Source organism: Lactuca serriola, chromosome 9, assembly GCF_051521515.1.
Source record: "Lactuca serriola cultivar US96UC23 chromosome 9, Lser_US96UC23_V15, whole genome shotgun sequence".
In the NCBI taxonomy this organism is placed as follows: Eukaryota; Viridiplantae; Streptophyta; class Magnoliopsida; order Asterales; family Asteraceae; genus Lactuca; species Lactuca serriola.
Genome location: NC_136416.1, coordinates 33,289,861 through 33,309,084, shown reverse-complemented (window position 1 = coordinate 33,309,084; position 19,224 = coordinate 33,289,861). Strand labels below are relative to the sequence as shown.

At 38.2% G+C, this 19,224-nt stretch overlaps 2 protein-coding genes across 2 annotated transcripts; both read right to left on the bottom strand.

Annotated features, from left to right (window-relative positions):
• Positions 1-515: 515 nt before the first annotated feature.
• On the bottom strand, positions 516-2,474 carry LOC145073701 (zinc finger (C2H2 type, AN1-like) family protein). Its single transcript, XM_079020212.1, has 2 exons — positions 2,140-2,474; positions 516-1,522 (listed from the first exon to the last, which is right to left on the bottom strand). The coding sequence occupies exons 1-2, from the start codon at positions 2,236-2,238 to the stop codon at positions 743-745; spliced, it is 879 nt and encodes a 292-aa protein (XP_078876338.1). The 5' UTR covers positions 2,239-2,474; the 3' UTR covers positions 516-742.
• A 3,306-nt stretch (positions 2,475-5,780) lies between these two features.
• On the bottom strand, positions 5,781-7,492 carry LOC145072528 (Ribosomal protein S5 family protein). The gene is made up of 2 exons (XM_079018974.1): positions 6,755-7,492; positions 5,781-6,090 (listed from the first exon to the last, which is right to left on the bottom strand). The coding sequence occupies exons 1-2, from the start codon at positions 7,433-7,435 to the stop codon at positions 5,926-5,928; spliced, it is 846 nt and encodes a 281-aa protein (XP_078875100.1). The 5' UTR covers positions 7,436-7,492; the 3' UTR covers positions 5,781-5,925.
• Between the last annotated feature and the right edge of the window lie 11,732 nt (positions 7,493-19,224).

Below are 19,224 nucleotides of genomic sequence, written 5' to 3'. Positions count from 1 at the left end.
TAAAATGCAAATCAAAAGTGAAAGAAATTAGATAGGTAATCCTTTGGATTGTTATTTTCTTATGACATAAAAAATGAATACATATATTTAATTGCAATGACATTAAATGCTTTGGTGTATGTTTTTTGCTGAGAACATCATGTTGATAGCCGAGTCGATTAATAGGTCGGATACTTGAATGACAGAGGTTAGAAGTGAAGGGATCAACATTGTTGAAACAAAGTATCTTTGCTAAAACTTTAGCGGGGAACACAATAATGAAAGTTTAAGCATTTGGTTTCTATTATCCATAAGGGTGGGGTTTGTATAGTTGGATGTTTCACATTACATTAAGACATGTTTGTTAAAGTAGGGGTAGGCCTCGGGAAACTGTGAGAAAAAGATCCCGTCAACTTAAAGGCGAAATTTTACAAGACAGCTATGATGTTTGGTTTGGAATATTTGAGGGAAATGTACAAAATTATACAATAGTAAGATTTTTTTGTACCATGTTACGATATTTTATACTCAAAAGATTCAAGTTTAAAAATATTGTACGATAAATTTTCATATTTAATAATATGTAGTAAAATCAAATGAACCCAGAACAAGCCGTTGAGACACAAATGATTCTATATCTAAAACAAGACAATTCATCTTCACGGTTTCCTTCACAAAAATAATGATATGGAAAAACGAGGAAGAGTAACAAATATGGTTTGCAAATAACAAATTGACAATGGAATAAAAGAAATAACGATCTCTAAGCTTTGGAAGTACCTCTATGTTCTCTTTCAACATGCTCCACAAGTGCAACAGGATCACGAAACCCTTTACTACACTTTGGACACACATCTAATGTCACCTTCATCACCTCTTTCTTCTCATGAACTTTCTGCACATGATCTATCAAATCTCCAACCCTAGAAAACTTCATATTACAAACAGGACACACCTCCATTTGCCCCACCCTGTCACCACCACTGGAACCACCCTCTCCATCTTTCCCACCCTGAAACACTTGCCCAATATCATTACTCCATTTCACTATTCCAGCTCCAGCAGAAGCCTTAACAGATGAAGCCGCCTTCAAGAAACCATTAGCCCATTTCGATCCAGATCCGGATCCGGATCCATGGGTCGCCTGTTTTGATGGTGGGTTTTGCTTTTTGCGATCCGGGTTCCCGTATCCCCAAAATGGGAAAGTGGGTTCGGGTTTTTTAGGGCCAGGGCAAGTGTGGTCGGGTCCGAACCGGTGTTTTAGGCAGTGGTCAATGGTGCAGTCGCGACATTTGATTGTGTTTGAGAATGTGAGGATTTCTTTACAGCCACGAACTGGACATTTCTTTTTCTTGGTGGCTTTTTTGTAATTTGATGGATCACAATCTGTGTTCACGTGTGATTCCCATGTGATGTTTGGATCTTGATTTGGGACTAAATGAACTCCCTTTGCACAGAGTGGACAGATGACAACTGTTATGTCGTTTTTATTAGCATTTGGGCATTCATGTGTACTGTAACTCCGGTGTTCTAGACAAAAAACCTGCAAATTTATCACAAATAAGATGATGATGATGATGGGTGTTCTATCCACCATGGAAGTAAAAAGTGCTCACAAATAGTCAAATACTAATTCATGAAGATGAAGTTATGACAAACAATTATGGAATACAAGAGTTGAGTAGTATTTGCCTTGGATTAAAAGAAAGAAAAAAATGCTGCTATTTTCAAGTGGATAGAAATCATGGCATGCAAGCAGCAAGCTTGTGTATCATTCTTTCTATGGCGCCTTCATGGCTTCTTGCCGATAATCAGTTTCCTGATTCATGTCAATGACATGAGGTTTTAGTACACATATGAATAGACCCTTTCCCCCTTTCTATAACCTAAAAAAAACCCTAAGAAGACATATACGTATTTAAACCCTAAAATTGAAACAAACAAGTTAAACAATCTGCCATCAAGGTCATGTAGAGTGCTAATTAAGCTCGCAATGATCAATTTCAACAATTATATCAAAAAAACTAACCATGCATCAAGCATCACAGGAACATAATAGCATCCACCAGTGAAACTCCACGAATTTAACGAAAATTTCAAACATTATAGCAAAGATTTATGAGGAAAAACAGCAAAAAGAAAGAGGGCTTGGAATAGGACCTTGTTGCAGCAATCGCAGGTGAAAGGAAGGAAATCTATGAGCTTACAATCATTAACAGAGCACTGTTCTCCCAGATTTGGAATTGCCGGCGTCCCCATTACTTTAAGCAAAAAAAAAATGCTTTTTTTCTTATATATGATGAATGAAAAGTATGGAAGTATGGATGTACATGAATGCGTATGTTGATTTGTAGGATTTGATGAAGCTTTCAGACTCCGCGTTCAAAGTCTTCTTCTCTGCGCGGAATCGAACAGTCCAGATGGGAGAGAAGACGGCGGAGCCCCCTTTCACAGAAACACGTAAAGACACGTCAACTGCATCCTCTCGGTCGTATCAATGTTTACTCCATTTGTTTATTTTTGAGCGACAAAATTGCAAATTTGGTACTAATGGTTAACAACAAGGTCCAAAAAATTTTAAACTTGTGCTCTAAAATCAAATTTTTTTTTGTGATTATGGTCTCTAAAAAAGTTGAAAGGTTAATTTTGTCTAGTTGTAAAACTCATGTATTATATGAGTTAATTTTAAAAAAGTTAAATATAAAAGTTTAAATATTTAAGAACTTTGAATTTATAAGAAAAAAAAATTATGAGTTATTATATAAGAAATGTTTTTTATCTTTTAAATTTACACAGATAAGTTAAATAAATAAACAAAAAAAAAAACTAATGAACTTTAATTTTAAGAATTTTGAAATTAAAATGTAAGTTTAATTAATGTCATTGATATCCATTTATTACTATATTTGTTGCAATTATTATATTAAAATGTTATGTATAATTTAATAAAATAGAAAAACTCATAAAATGACATGTGGAAAAAATTTCAAAATAACCATAAAATGACATTTGACAAATTGAATGAGAATGTGACAAGTGACAAAAAAAACTTTCATTTATTAGAAAGGATATTTAATTTAGTATTTCTATTAATTTTAAATAAGAAAAAAGTAGGCTTTAATAAGAAGCGTGTATTAGCACAACCTACACATGAAAGTACTCAAACTCAAACCTCAATTACCCAAGATGACGAAATGGACGATGAAGAGATGTATATGAAGTTGTTGGAGGATAATCTAAAAAGTTTCGAATCGATTTGATTCATAACACAAGTATTGTTCATTGTCTCCTTCCACCAACCCCATCAAAACCAGAGATTCCATGTTGATTTTCAATCTCTCTTTCCTGTGGAACTCCTTGTATCTCCGATGATAATGAAACAGAAACACGAGGATGGCTTGTTGCAGTAGTCACTTCCTCTAATGGTGAAACAAAGGTTATGGTTTTGATTCAAAGTAGGAAAATCGATTTCCATATGGTTTTGTTAAGAAGAGAGCACCAGTGGTATTGGGATCAAGTTTCAAGGGTCTAGGTTTGATCATATATGTAACTTTCCAATGAGGCTTCATTGCATCTTTTCTCGTGAATGTTCAACAAATCCTTGAAGGTGGTCTTTAAATGAAGTTCTTCCAACGGGTTATATGCGGTGATATAAGGTTTTTCTGTTCAGTAGAATATTGTTTCCAATAAATGAGGATATTGGTTACTAATTCATGTGTAGAAAGTGATAGGTATTGCATCGAGAGGGATATATATATATATATATATATATATATATATGTGTGTGTGTGTGTGTGTGTGTGTGTGTGTGTGTGTGTGTGTGTGTGTGTGCGCGCCCAAATGAGGTTATTTATTTTGTTTTTTTATTTAATAGTTTATTTAAAATTAATTATAAAAAGAAATTAAAAGGGTATAAAATAACTTTTAGGTGGGTGATGGACTATTTGTTAAAAGTTTTGGAACAACAGGGACATCTATGAGGTTTTTTTAACTTAGAGATTATATCTTAAATTTCAAAAAACCATAAGGACCCTTTATGATGTTTTGTCTTTAAAATATGATACAAGATTTTGTCTTTAAAATATCATATAGATTTGGTCCTTCCAAAATTTAAATGCATTTGAAATTACTATTTTGTCACTCTATATTTTTTTCCATATTTTTTATTTACTTAAATATTTTTAAAAATTAAAAAAATAAAATAAAATAACTAATAACCTATCTCATTCAACCCTTTCTCTTTAAATATCCAACTCTTTATTCCCTCTTTTTCTTCTCTTCTCTGCTAGAGCACCACCGTTAGCCACATGTCACCGGATTTGCCTCTGTCCAGATCTACCATCGTCCACCCCCGTGCAAATCAACTGTCGTCCACTTCCATTCATCTCCGTCCAGATCCCCCACTGCCTACCTCCATACATATTTATCAGGATCCACCGTCGTCCACCTGCCCCGTCAATCAGATTTACAAAAACCGTCGTCCACCTCCTCTAATGAGTTGATCTTCACCTTCGTCGAACTTTCTTTCTTTCTCTGACGAACTAGATAAGGTGAAAACACGTGTGATTGTGATGCTAGGGTTTGCCTCTAATAGATGTTGGTGGTGGGTTAGCCCTTCGATCTAGCAACTCAAACAAAAAGGGGAGATGGAGGTTCAAATCGGCACGTGTTTCTTTGTTACCATTCCAGCGGTGGTACAAGAGAACTACTTGTACATTCATCACACTAATACTTAAAACTATACAACATTATGGCGATGATGATGGATGTTGTATTTCCTCAAATACCAAATACAACACGTAGTATAGGCATGTTCAATGTTTAGATGATTCTATAAGAAAAAACATATTTAGTAAGGTTAATTATGTCTTGATCATTCAAAGATAATAATAATTCACAAATAGGCGCAAAGCAATAGAAATATTAGATGTACGCAAAGGTAGAGACTAGAGAGGTTCTTTCTATAGAAGACCTCCATTAGAAATAGAATATTGTGTCATACATGAAAAAATAAAAAAAAACATAATCAGTTTTTTTAACTAATGTGAACAACAATACTAATATAAATAAATGACATAAACAACTTAATAACACAAAATGCAAGCATCTGAATGCTAAGTGGTCCAATGACATGTAAATGGAACAATTCAAAGATCACCTCTAAATAGCCAAGCATTCAACGCATTTGATACATCATCATTTGACATGTTTGATAGAACCATACAACCTCAGGCTTCAATACGTTTGATACAACATCTAAACGATCTCTAAACGAATCAAAAGTCTTTGAAGGATTACAGAGTCTTACATTTTCTTAACCATTAAAAATGGTATTATAAAACAGCCCCCAACTAAAAATCATTTAAAAAAAATCATCCACGTACATTTTATATTGCAAACAACAAAATACTTACATTTGCAATGTATTTTTTTGAGAATAAGATACTAAAGGAATAACACAACCACCAAAACGAAATACTTTGTGTAACACCAATCCATTTTGAGAACAAATTATTCAAGGTAGTAGTTTGTGCAATGGCTTTAAAATCTGAATCAAATAAGATGATGAACATTCTTAAGGCTCTAATTGTCAAATAGGGTAGAATTTGCAACAAGGATCTGAAGAGGAAGTAAAATTGGCAAGTTTATTATAAGGTATATGAGATTTTAGGGTGAATGGGAGAAAACAAAATTTGAATATCATCCATGCATTAGGGAGCCATTACTCATTACTAGTTTTAACCTATTTTTTCAGGGTGCATATCAAGTAAGAAACATGATGAGAAAACATCCATACGGCATTATCAAAGATTGTACTTGTATTCCAAAAACAGAACAGAGTAATTATCAAAAATCAAAAAGAAATAACATAAAATTCAACCGGTAATCTGTGACAAAACATCCTAGATAAAAACATAACATACTCTCCAAAATTCTCAAAGATTGTCAAGCAGGAATTTCAGCAACATCTTCAACATAAGTTATTGCCTTTGTGGTTGGCTTTGCAAGAAGATCTGTGTACTCTTGGAATGGTGATCTTGAAAACCTTGTCTCCCTCCAGAAATCAGGAGTCAAAAACCCATAAGTTTTCAGCAAACAGTCAAAAGTAGCCTGCAAAAAAAATCAAAACTTGATTTTAAATGCCTTTATATCAACAAAATTCCAACCCTTAAAATACATATATGACACGTACAGGAACATAAAAAGCATAAAGTTTCAACACCATAAACACATGAGCAATTTAATAAATAATAGATGCAAGTATTTGGAACAAAAAGTAGAAAAAAAAAAGACAACTAAAGCAACAACAAAATAGTGAAAATTCAAACTAATTCACGTAGTTCATATCAAATGCAGCAAAAAGAACAATGTATAGATAAAAAACAATTGTGATATATTCAACATTAATTTAATTATAATACCCAGATAAATCTAGCCAAAAAACACAAACTTTTTCTGAACTGATAGAATTACCCTCAATATAAGAACTCATGGACTAAAAGATTAAAAATTTAATACATCCTGCAAATAAGAATTAGGAGTGTGATTTTGGCAAATGTATAGCGAGTTTGAATGTTTAATTACTTCATACTTGACACTAGCAAAAAAAAAACTATCGACTTACATTGAAACTGGAAAAATATAAGCAATAATTTCATATGCAAAGTAGTATAGATAAACCAGAATTGATGAGTAACTACTGAATAAGAGCAGATAACGTGAACATGCAAATTATAATCAGCTCAAGTAATATGCAAAAAGAATAGTAATTGACCTTAACAAAGTTTCCAAGGGTTTTTGTGGATCCACGAGACATCGTAAACACGTCATCGATCCCAGCCATCTGAAGAACCTTCTTTGGAACTCTGGCAGCCACAATACCAGCACCACGAGGAGCAGGAACCAACCTAACAGTAACTGAACCACACTTTCCAGTAACCTTACATGGCACTGTATGGGGCTTTCCAATCTTATTACCCCAGTATCCCCTCCTCACTGGAATCACAGACAGCTTAGCCAATATGATTGCGCCTCTAATGGCAGTAGCCACTTCCTTTGAGCACTTGACTCCGAGTCCTACGTGGCCATTTCCATCTCCAACAACAACAAAAGCCTTAAACCTGGTTCTTTGTCCAGCACGGGTCTGTTTCTGGACAGGCATGATCTTCATCACCTCATCTTTAAGTGACGGCAGGATTTGATCAATGATCTGGTGCTCCTTGATGGGGAGGGAATGGAGGTAGACTTCTTCAAGCTTGGTGATCTTACCATCCTTCACAAGACGCCCCAGCTTGGTTACTGGCACCCACTTCTCTTCTTCTGTGTCGCGGCGAGGTCCACGGCGACGACCTCTACCACGGTCACCACCACGGCCTCCGCGGCCACCGAAACCACGTCCAAATCCTCCACGTTCTCCGCCTCCAAATCCACCACGTTCTCCGCCTCTTTCTGCCATGGTTGCTGTTTGCGTATGAGAAATAAGAGAGATTTAGAGATACGAAACCCTAGAGCTGAAGATGGAGAAATATATATGTGGCGCCGAAAATGCTAGGGTTTGTCAGATGGACTATGAGACTGGGTTGGGCTTATATTCGGAAGTCCATCAAAATACTTTGTTGACTGTTTCGGCTGTTATGTCGTGAATAAATTTAAATTTTCATTTGCTACTCTTAACCAACATGGACATGAATATTTATAAGTTTTGGGTTAAATAGAGTTATAACCAGATAAAATAAATGTATTTTATCTAGCAACATTGACATGAATATTTACTGGCCTAGCAACATTGACATAAATGTATAAGTTTTGGGTTAAATAAAGAAGTAGGTATTTTGCCAGTTTGCCTTGCAATATAATGTGTCTATCTTTTCATGAGATTTTTATGAGATTGACACTTTAAGTCTTATCTAAGATATGTGTGGAATGAAAAGTAGTTTAACAATAGTTTAAAATGTGTGTTGCCATTCTAAAGCAAAATTTAATTTTTACAACTACCAAAGTATGTAACTACAAACGAGGACAATATATACATGTGTGGTTATTTTGTGTAATTGACCCAAATACAAATCATATGCGGTTACTTGCTAAATATTTTGGTATAAATTTATATAATTAGTACATTTTCTTGCTATGTGACCATTATAGTGTGTTTATGCATTTTATGAAAAATATTTTTGGAAATTTCTTCATTTGAAAATAAAAATGTTGGTTGGAATTTTTTTTTAACCATCATATTTGTGTATAACAATTGGGGTGGGTTGGATTGCGTGTTTCATGGACATTTGAAAGATTAATTTCATAGATTTTAAATGATATAACATCATGTTTTGACTTGATGGTATTGATGAAGGAAATTTTTGGTTGCATAAGCACAAATAGACTTTACAAACCTATTAGATGGGAACCATGTTGATAGTTATACGATTCTCTAAATAATGAAGGATTAGATATTGGTTCCTAACCATGTTGGTCAGAATTTAATTTGATTTATTAAATCAATGACAATGGGTTAAGTTGTAGCTTATACCCAAATTAGACTTAGACCATTTACACCCTAGTATGGGGGTGTGCATTTGAGTCACTCTAGTTGGCAATATGGGCTTGAAGAGCCAAAACTTGTTATCCTTCGACTATCGAAATCGAGGAACGGGTAAGTCAAATTACGCACCATCAAACCCAACGTATTTCCCCCTTGTCTAGGTTCGAAGAGACCCAAAGTCTTTGCTCAAGCCACTTGAACGAACTCTTTAGTTGGAATGGGCAAGTCAAATTACACACCACCGGACCCTAACTAAATTGGACTAAATCATAATCCAACCCACTTTCATACCCCTACTTGGGTTACAGGTAAACGTTACAGGGCCCGATATTTACACCCTAGTATGGAAGAGACTTTGTTTGGGAGTAAGTAACTTCGATTATGATTTTGAAGCAGGTGTATTTCATTTGATTTGGTTTTATATTAGTTATCACAAAAGTTTCTAAAATTGCATGCCTTGCATTTATCAATGGTTTGAAGTGTTTGTGGGAGTTATGATTGAGAATGGGATTGTTGTTATTATCCAATTCCAATCCAAAGACTAACAGCATGTTTACACAATTACTATTTTGACATATATTCACATTGGGGATTTGAGCATGGATTGAAGAACTAGTGAAACATCCCAAAAATTTCGTTTTTAAAACATTATTAAAACCATCAACCATCATAAGTAAAATCATAATCATGTATCATAAAACATCATAGTATATGTCTCAAAACAAAATCTCATATCAAATCATCAGAGTGAACTCCCAGGTTGTGACTGTGGTGTGTATCATGCGATCAACCCGATCCATTCCCTTTACTAGTGGAAGTACCTATAACCAAAACTGAAAATTGTAAGCACAAAGCTTAGTGAGCTCCCCCAAACTACCACATACCACACACATATAACATGTAACTAGGAGATATGGGCCCCACCCGCACTCATGGAGATACGGGCCCCGCCCACACTAATAACTAGGAGATACGGGCCCCGCCTACGCTCTGCTATTTTTAAGATACGGGCCCCACCCACACTCAACTATTCGAGATACAGGCCCCGCCCACACTCAGTTTGTAACGCCCCAAAAATACCGGATAAAAATTTCATTTTTAAATTAGGTTAATACGTAAAAACATCATTACAAATCATTCATAATATTACTCCGTGTCTGAAAACCGGTAATATCATAATAATATTTCAGAGTACATCCCAGAAAATCCATAGTGCGGAAAAACAAGAGTGTGTGTGTGATATGCTGCTACCGCGCCGACTCCTTTCCCTTAGCTGAAGAGGTGCCTGAAACCAAAACTGAAAACTGTAAGCACGAAGCTTAGTGAGTTCCCCCACTGTACCACGTACCATATGATCACATAACATACAATTATTGTCAGGCATATTTGGGTGCCCGACCTACCCCTTCGGTCCTCTCGACCGGACGTTGCCTAGCATACCTGGGTGCTGGCCTCCCCTTCGGTCCTCTCGACCGGATACTGCCTAGCATATCTGGGTGCTGGCCTCCCCTTCGGTCCTCTCGACCGGATACTGGGGAACTATTTCTCCCCTCTACTACTACCACATAACATGTATCACAATATCGGAATCTATCTAGCATGGCTGGGTATGACTACCCCTTCGGTCCTACCGACCGGATATCTTGGGGACTATCTCCCCCTACTGTCACTAGCACATAGCATCATATCATACTAGCACATAAACATAACACAGGTACCTGTAATCCCTAGATGAATATCACATAGACAATCATCTACATACAACTCCTACTGGTGGGCCGGCATTGTGGCCGTAGACCCACCGCTACTGGAAGGTAACTCACCTCGACGTAGCTGCTGATCTGTGTGGAGATTAACTGTCTGCTGCTGCTCCGGAAATCCTCCAGCTATAATTCCCACAAAATGCTCAATCAACCACTGCTAACTGTCCCTTGGGGTAAAATGACCATTTTACCCCTGACCAAGTCATAAGCCAAGGTCAGAGTCAACTTTCAGTTGACCCGACTCGACGAGTTGGCTCTCCAACTCGCCGAGTCTCTATCCAATCGATTGCCCTGTATCCCGTCCATACTCGTCGAGTTAGGCGTTGACTCGACGAGTTCTCCTTCTAAACTGATGTCCAAGTCCTTCATCATACTCGCCGAGTTGTATGAACAACTCGCCGATTTCATCTTCATCCGATGAACACTTTATGTTGTGACTCGCCGAGTTGTATGAACAACTCGTCGAGTCTGTTCTTGATCTAAAAAGATTGTCTTGAACTCGCCGAGTAAGGGCATTGACTCGCTGAGTTCCTTCATGGATGAGTTCGGCTTCCAACTCACCGAGTCCACTCAGGACTCACTACTCTACTCGACACAACGAAAAGGGGACAAACTCGGAGACTCGCGACTCGACTCGCCGAGTCAGATGAACGACTCGCCGAGTCGTTACCATGCAATTACTATATGGTCGATTTTGCTTGAATCCAGCTCATGCCATACATAGATCCGTGATCCTGGGGTTTGATTAACACGTAAAGTTTCCAACTTTACGTGTAAATAGACAACCATGAGGGTTTTAGGGTCCAAAATGCACCAAAAGGGTAGATCTAGGGCTTTCATGCAATATGGTTCCAAAAAGACAGTATATCTGAGCACCTGGAGCTCAACCATGCCTAGATCTAAAGGTTAATCAGCTTATTACGAACCCTCAAACATACACAAGCTTGGAAATGGTTCAAGAAGGACTTTAATGGAGCTATAAGGGACAATAAGCATGAAGACAAGGGGGAAATCGAGTCATACCTTAGGGAACACATTGAGATAGCTCCAAGATGCTTGACCTCCTCTTCTTCTTCTTCTTGATCTACTCTCCTTCCCACTCCAAAACTTCAAGAGAACACACCAAATGCTTCAAACTCACAAAGAAACAAAGCTTGAACGAGGTATAGGGCTCTGAGGGTGAATGGGGGCGAGCTTAGGGCGGAATGAGGGTTTAAATAGGGTGCAAACCCCTGAAACTTAGGGTTTCATCCAACAACGGTGATTCGCCGAGTCCAGAATACGGACTCGCCGAGTCGCCAACTTAAAACGTGTCCCGGGTCCCGTCTCTACTCGGCGAGTCGGGCCTATAACTCGCCGATGACAGGGCTAAAAATGCAAACACTTATACAAATTTCCACATACCAGGAATCAGGTGCTACACAGTTACTGTAAGATACGGGCCCCGCCCACACTCAGTTACTGTGAGATACAGGCCCCGCCCACACTCAGTTACTGTGAGATACAGGCCCCACCCACACTCAACTACTATACTGACATACAAGTATCACAAAGAAACAAGTATACTAAGTCTATCATTCAATCATGAATCATATCGCAAACATACTACTAGTAGATACGAGCCCCGCCCACACTCAACTAACTAAGAGGTACGGGCCCCACCCACACTCAACTAATAATAAACACATACTGCAGGCCAACCTTGGTGCCTTAGACTCGTTCTTACTGAAGGGACACTCACCTCGCGTGTCTGACTGCTGAAACCCTGAGTGAGAAATATGTGGCTACTGCTCCAGTGGCTCTCCGTCAATAATTCCCACGATGACACTTAGTCAAAAGTTGATAAATATTCTTAGGGTAAAATGACCATTTTACCCCTGGCTAAAGTCAACATCATGGTCAAAGTCAACTTCCCAGTTGACCGGACTCGTCGAGTTGGCCCGTCAACTCATCGAGTCCTAATCTTCTCAACCACCCCCAACCCGACTCTACTCGTCGAGTTTAGCAAGAACTTGACGAGTTCACCTTCAATCATAACATCGAGACAATCTTGATTTCACTCGCCGAGTTCTTCCTGAACTTGTCGAGTTTATCTTCATAATAAGAACGTGTCCAGTCTGTGACTCGCCGAGTTATATGAACAACTCGTCGAGTCCGTCTTCATGAGTTGGGAGATGGCCTTGGACTCGTCAAGTACGTTCCTGCACTCGTCGAGTCCCATGGTTTCCAGATCCATGGCTTTGTCCATTTCATTGAGTCCCCTCCCTGGACTCATCCAAATCCCTTCTGTACTAAAATGGGTTCCTTGGACCATAACAGTTTTTGGGAATCAACTCACGACTCGCTGAGCCCATGCATGTCTAAGTCTAATAATTAGATTTCTGGTGGGCAAAACTCATCCAGAAGGTAGATATGGGCTCCCTAAGTAGATATAACATGTAAAGTTATGAACTTTACGTACATGCATGGGGCTTTTATGCTCAAAGGACCAAAAATAGGGTTTATTTCATACATGGGGTTCTCATGGCCATGAAGATGGCACCTTTATGCAATAAGGGCCCTCTAAGGTTCCAGATCTGAATTTATATTAACTTGGGATGACGAATACCCAAAGATCAAGCTTATTGGATCCAAAACTTCATAAAAATGACCACAAGGAGATCTAAGAAACTACAAGTCAAGTATAAAGCTTGATTACCAGGAAGTGGGGAGAAACTGTCGTTGTTCTTGGATCTACAAACTTCTCTTGAAGTCCTCCTTCTTCCTCTTCTTCACACTAGCTTCAAACCACACAAGTTTACTCAAAAACGACACTCAAACATCCACAAGGCTCAAGGTGGCGAGTTAGGGTTTTCTGGACGTTGAGGGAGTGATAAGGAAGGTCATAGGCGCGTTATGTTCTTTAAATAGGGGGACAAACCCTTGAAATTAGGGTTTTCATCATACATCGCCTACTTGTCGAGTTGGTCTTCCGACTCGTCGAGTAGACTACTTAGTTCCCGCCCCGGATTCGATCTTACTCGACGACTTGGGCCTTCAGCTCCTCCATTTTTTGGACTCATTTTGGTGCTTGTGATTGCTTTTGAAGGAAGGAGTCATTGGAAGAGTGTTAACACATTGGATAGCTTAGAGCTTCATTTGAGCAAGTTTGGACCTTTGTAAGTGTCCAAGATCTAATCTTTCTAATGATAAGTTGCTAGATCTAAAGTTTTGTCCCATTTTTTCCATATATAAGTTAGCTAGATTGGTGGGATTCCATAAAGTTGGCAACTTTATGGATCCTTGAGGTCCTATGTTTATCATATGGTTTAGATCTGGAAAGTGATTGTGTTTTGGACCCTTGCATGAGAAGCTTTGGTGATTTTCTGATGGGTTTTAGGTAAAACGAATAAACTAGAAAACAATTCATAAGTTCACATGCAACCTACTTTGGATCTATGTTTTAACTATTGAACATATAACTTTGAATTGCAAACAAGAACCCTAGAGGAGAGAGACTATTTTTCAAAATTGATTAACTAGGGTTTAAGAGTTACATACCTTTCAATTGTTATAGTAAACAATTGATAATCTTCTTGAACTTGATCTTCTTGGAAGCCTAGCACCACAAATGTAATGCCTCTAATGGAATCACACCCAAGAACTAGCAAGAAGGAAACTTGAAGGAGATAGAGGGTAGGGTATGCAAAAGTCGGCCTAGGGTCCCGATTTTAGGAGTTGGGAGGCTCCTTATATAGCTAAGGGATCTAGGGTTTTGGGAAAACCCTAATACTCCTTTGCTTGGGGCCTAAGCTAATCCAAAGGCCTTATCCAAAGCCCCTTTGACGAAATCCTTAGGGTTTCCCCTATAGATTTCGTCCACCTCCTTCCAAGGAGGTTCTGGAGCCTTCCACTCAACTATCTGATAATTGCAAACTAGTCCCTGCACCTTATAATTAATTCTTTTAACCCGAAAATTAATTTTAAGTAATTTCTGGCTAACTATCAATTAAACATTATGATTTCTAATCAATATATTAATCCTTTAATATATTAATAAATCATTTATATTAATTTATTAATCTTATAACAAATCAATATCTCTCCTCTCATAATTCCCTTGTCCGGTTGCTAGGTTTGAGGGCAACCCAAAATGACTATGTTGCTATCAATTCAAATACATACCAATTATAGTTATGGGCTTAGACACCTAACCCAACAGTCTCCCACTTGGATAAGTCTGTAACTATAATTGCTAGTATGACTTCAAAATTTGACCAGCAAATTGTAGCTTCCAAAAGCTGTTGTCGAACTTTGACCCAGTCAGTTACATGTCCTAAGATAAGTGATCACATGACCCTTCGTTCTACTAGATATCCCTAGACATAAGACATGGAATACAATCAATCTCTTTGTCCAGAATCTATGTTTCCCGATTTCTGATTTGTGATGATATAGGACTTCTAATCGAACACATCAATTTAGTCCTGACTGGGCCCAACACAAAAGTCAACACCAAATCATCGATGGGCCCACAGATATCGCTTTTCCCGTTAAGGCAAAAGGAACGAATAAACATTGACTTATATGCTTGTATCTTTTACTCATCAAACCATACATGACAATACGTTTTATAACACCAATTTACTGATGCGTTTTCGTATCACCAATGTATAGCCGACTTGCAAATTACAACTCATATGTCTCTGTTTCAAGATCATAGATATTATCATCTCAGCATTACTCGTGATGAATTCCATGAAGTAATACTCTGAGTGTGAGTTTATCCAATACTCAAATCTCACTCTTTGAGTAGTCATGAACATTACAACAATTCTATTGCTATGTCTATCCTTAGACAATTTGCAATCCAATTCATGACATTCTTAATTCACTACTTACTTCCAAAAGTACGAGCGACTGTGGAGTTTGAACAATCATATTATTCGGGAAGTAAAACATGCAAAATATGAAACACAATAATAAACAATTGACAAAAGGCAGTAAACAAACTCATAAATAATACTTTATTATTTAATCACCAAAAGTCAATTACATTTACTTTGTAACAAGTTTCTGAACTAGACTAATCTAACCACTAAAACTAATATCATCTTTCAACCCTATGCTTCGAGCATGCTAAATATGCTTAGCCCTACTCAGACCCTTTGTGAGGTGGTCTGCTAGGTTATCTTCAGATGATACCCTCTTTACAACAAGATGGCCTTCTTCTACTCTATGCCTGATGAAATGGTACTTTCTATCGATATGTCTGGTTTTACCATGGTCTTTGGGTTCCTTAGTTAAGGCAACCGCTCCCTCATTATTGCAGAACAGTTCCATAGGCTCCTGGATGGTTGGAACAACTCCGAGATCTCCAATGAAGTTCCTCAACCAAGCTGCTTCTTTAGACGCTTCACTCGCTGCTATGTACTCTGATTCACAAGTAGAATCAACCATCGTATCTTGCTTGGAACTTTTCCAAGTAACTACTCCTCTATTCAGTAGAAATACCCAGCCAGACTGAGAATGAAAGTTATCTCTATCAGTTTGAAAGTTGGCATCACTGTAACCATCTACTCTCAAAGTATCATTGCCACCAAGTACAAGGACCCAGTCCTTCGTTCTTTGCAAATACTTGAGTATATTCTTTACTGCTATCCAACGAGCTCTACCTGGGTTTCCCTGATATCGACTGACCATGCTCAAAGCAAAGGCCACATTAGGGCGAGTACATGTCATAACGTACATGATCGATCCGATAGCGGAAGCATAAGGTACACGACTCATGTCAGCTATTTCCTCATCCGTACTAGGGCATTGAGTCTTACTCAATTTTGTGTTGCTCTAGATAGGTAGCTCTCCCTTCTAGGAATTTTCCATACTAAACCTCCTTAGTGCCTTATCCAAGTATGTGCTCTGACTAAGTCCAATTAGTCTCTTCTTTCTATCTCTCAATATCCTAATCCCAAAAATATAAGCAACTTCTCCAAGGTCTTTCATGGCAAAACATTTTACAAGCCAAGACTTAACTTCGTTCAAGGTTGGAATGTCGTTACCAATGAGTAATATGTCATCGACATACAACACCAGAAAAGTTACTATACTCCCACTAGCCTTGATATACACACAAAACTCATCTTCACTTCTAGAGAAACCAAACTCTTTGACTTTCTCATGGAAGCAAAGATTCCAGCTGCGAGATGCTTGTTTCAATCCATAAATGGATTTTTCAAGCTTACACACTCTATTGGGAAACTTTGCATCGACAAAACCCTCTGGCTGATTCATGTAAACATCCTCAGTCAGCTTCTCGTTAAGGAAAGCAGTCTTGACATCCATCTGCCATATTTCATAGTCATGAAAGGCAGCTATGGTGAGCATTATCCTGATAGATTTAATCTTGGATACTGGCGAGAATGTTTCATCATAGTCAACCCATGGGGTTTGTGTGAAACCTTTCGCAACCAGTCTAGCCTTGAATGTGTGTACATTCCCATCTATGTTTGTCTTCTTCTTGAAGATCCATTTACACCCAACTGTCTTACGACCCGGTGCATTATCGACCAAATTCCAAACTTGGTTGTCATACATGGACTTTATCTCGCTGTCCATTGCCTCTTTCCATTTGGAAGCCTCTGGGCTTGCCATTGCTTCCTTATAAGAGACTGGTTCATCTAAATTCACCAGTGTCCTATCATCGATGAATGTGTCACCGTTTGATGTAATATGAAAACCATACAACTCAGGTGGCACACTCACCCTAGTGGATCTTCGAAGAGGTAATGATTTATCAACTAGTTCAACAAGAACTGTTTCCTCTGGTTGAGTGCTAGTGTCATCTAAGGTTCATTCATTTGTTGACTCTTGAATCTCTTCAAGGTTAATGGTACTCCCACTGTCCTCTTTGAATATGAGCTCTCTTTCTAGAGAGACTCCTCTTCGTGCTACAAAAACCACGTTATCACTAGGTCTGTAGAACAAATATTCAAAAGACTGTTTTGGGTAATGAAAACACATTTCTCACTTCTTGCTGCTAGCTTGTCGTGATTCTCTCGTCTTACGAAAGCTTCACAACCCCAGACTTTAATATGTGCTAACGAGGGAACTTTCCTTGTCCACATTTCGTGAGGTGTTTTGGCAACCTTCTTTGTTGGGACAAGATTTAGGATGTGGGCGGCTGTTTCTAGGGCATAGCCCCATAAATGAATTGGAAATGGAGCACGACTCATCATAGAACGAACCATGTCTAACAAGGTTCGATTACGCCTCTCGGCCACACCATTTAACTGTGGTGTCCTAGGAGGAGTCAATTGTGAGACTATCCCACATTCCTTTAGATAGTCGTTGAACTCAATGCTAAGATACTCTTCGCCTCTATCGGATCTAAGTATCTTTATTTTCCTTCCTAATTGATTTTCGACTTCATGTTTAAACTCTTTGAACTTTTCAAAGGTTTCTGACTTATGTTTGATTAAATATACGTAACCATATCTACTATAATCATCAGTGAAAGTCACATAAAATTGATTAGCATCTCTTGTGGTTGATCTGAAGGGTCTACAAACATCTGTATGTATGAGGTCCAAAAAACCTTCACCTCTTTCACAAGACCCTATGAATGGTGATTTGTCATCTTTCCCAAAAGACAAGATTCGCACATATCATCTGATTTTAGGTCAAATGATTCCAACACTCCATCCTTTTGGAGTTGGACTATGCGTTTCTTGTTAATGTGTCCAAGACGACAATGCCACAAGCATGCCTTGTCTACATTATTAGACAAGTCAATATTAAACACACTATTTCCTAAGCTATCAACACAAGTCACTATTTCATACACACCATCACAAGGTAAAACTTCAAACACAAAAACACAATTCTTATAAACAGAAATTGAACCACTAAAATCATTAAAAGAATATTTAAAACCTTGTCTGAACAATGCATGAAATGAAATAATGTTTCTCGTCATCTTAGACGAATAACAACAATTTAATAAATATAATCTGACATGATCAAGTTTATCCTTCCTCGCTCTATCTCCTCACTTTCCTTTAGCCCCTGCAAATTAGAGCAGATGTGAAAACCACATCATGTATCAAGGCCCCATGAACGAGAAGATAATGAGTTATTAGACGAAATAGTGTAAATACCTGCCGAAGATGGTTTCACTTTGCCATCTTTGATATCCTGCAGATATTGTGGGCAGGTTCTCTTCCAATGCCCCTTTTGATTGCAATAAAAGCAAACAACTTCCTTTGGATCAGAAACATGGGGAATGGAAGCATTGGGCTTAGCCTTTGGGCCACCGCTAGATGAACCAACTTGGACCTTTGCTTTCCAGTTTTGCTTAGGAGGACCTTTCCTCTTTTTCCCCTTTCCCTGTCCAATAGCTAGAACAGGAGCACTTGCAGGAGTGGAGGCTATACTTTTACCCTTCATCCCTGCTTCAGTAGTCTGCAACAAGTTATGCAATTGGTCCAGTGTCTGCTCGGTGTTGTTCAAATGGTAAGTTAAGATAAACTTACCATAACAATCAGGCAATGAGTTCAAGACCATGTCAATGGCCAATTCCTCATCAAAATGAATGTTGAGCTTGACCAAACGATCTATGTAGCGTTGCATTCTTTGCACATGAGATACAACCGACTCCCCTTCTTTCATCTTGCAAGCCATGAGTGACTTAACTACTTCAAATTTTTCTTGACGAGCTCGCTTATGGTATTTTTCCATTATGTCCTTGTTCATCTCAAAAGGCCAGTAGTCCTTATAGTACCTTTGTAGTTATGGGGACATGGTTGCGACCATGATACATGCCACTTTGGTAGCATCATCATAGTGCTTCTTGTAGGCAACATACTCTTCGGGAGTGGCTTTGGACTCATCAAGTTCTTTGAGCTCCTTTTCAAGGACATATTCTTTGTCCTCGAATCGAAGCTCCATCTTGATGTTATGCATCCA

What these genes read in the sequence shown, in the direction of transcription:
- LOC145073701 (XM_079020212.1), bottom strand. Translation starts at nt 2,238, where the DNA reads ATGGGGACGCCGGCAATTCCAAATCTGGGAGAACAGTGCTCTGTTAAT. An exon ending in CCTGCGATTGCTGCAACAAG is followed by an intron (nt 1,523 to 2,139) that starts GTCCTATTCCAA and finishes ATAAATTTGCAG; the next exon opens with GTTTTTTGTCTAGAACACCG.
- LOC145072528 (XM_079018974.1), bottom strand. Translation starts at nt 7,435, where the DNA reads ATGGCAGAAAGAGGCGGAGAACGTGGTGGATTTGGAGGCGGAGAACGT. An exon ending in CCCTTGGAAACTTTGTTAAG is followed by an intron (nt 6,091 to 6,754) that starts GTCAATTACTAT and finishes TTTTTTTTGCAG; the next exon opens with GCTACTTTTGACTGTTTGCT.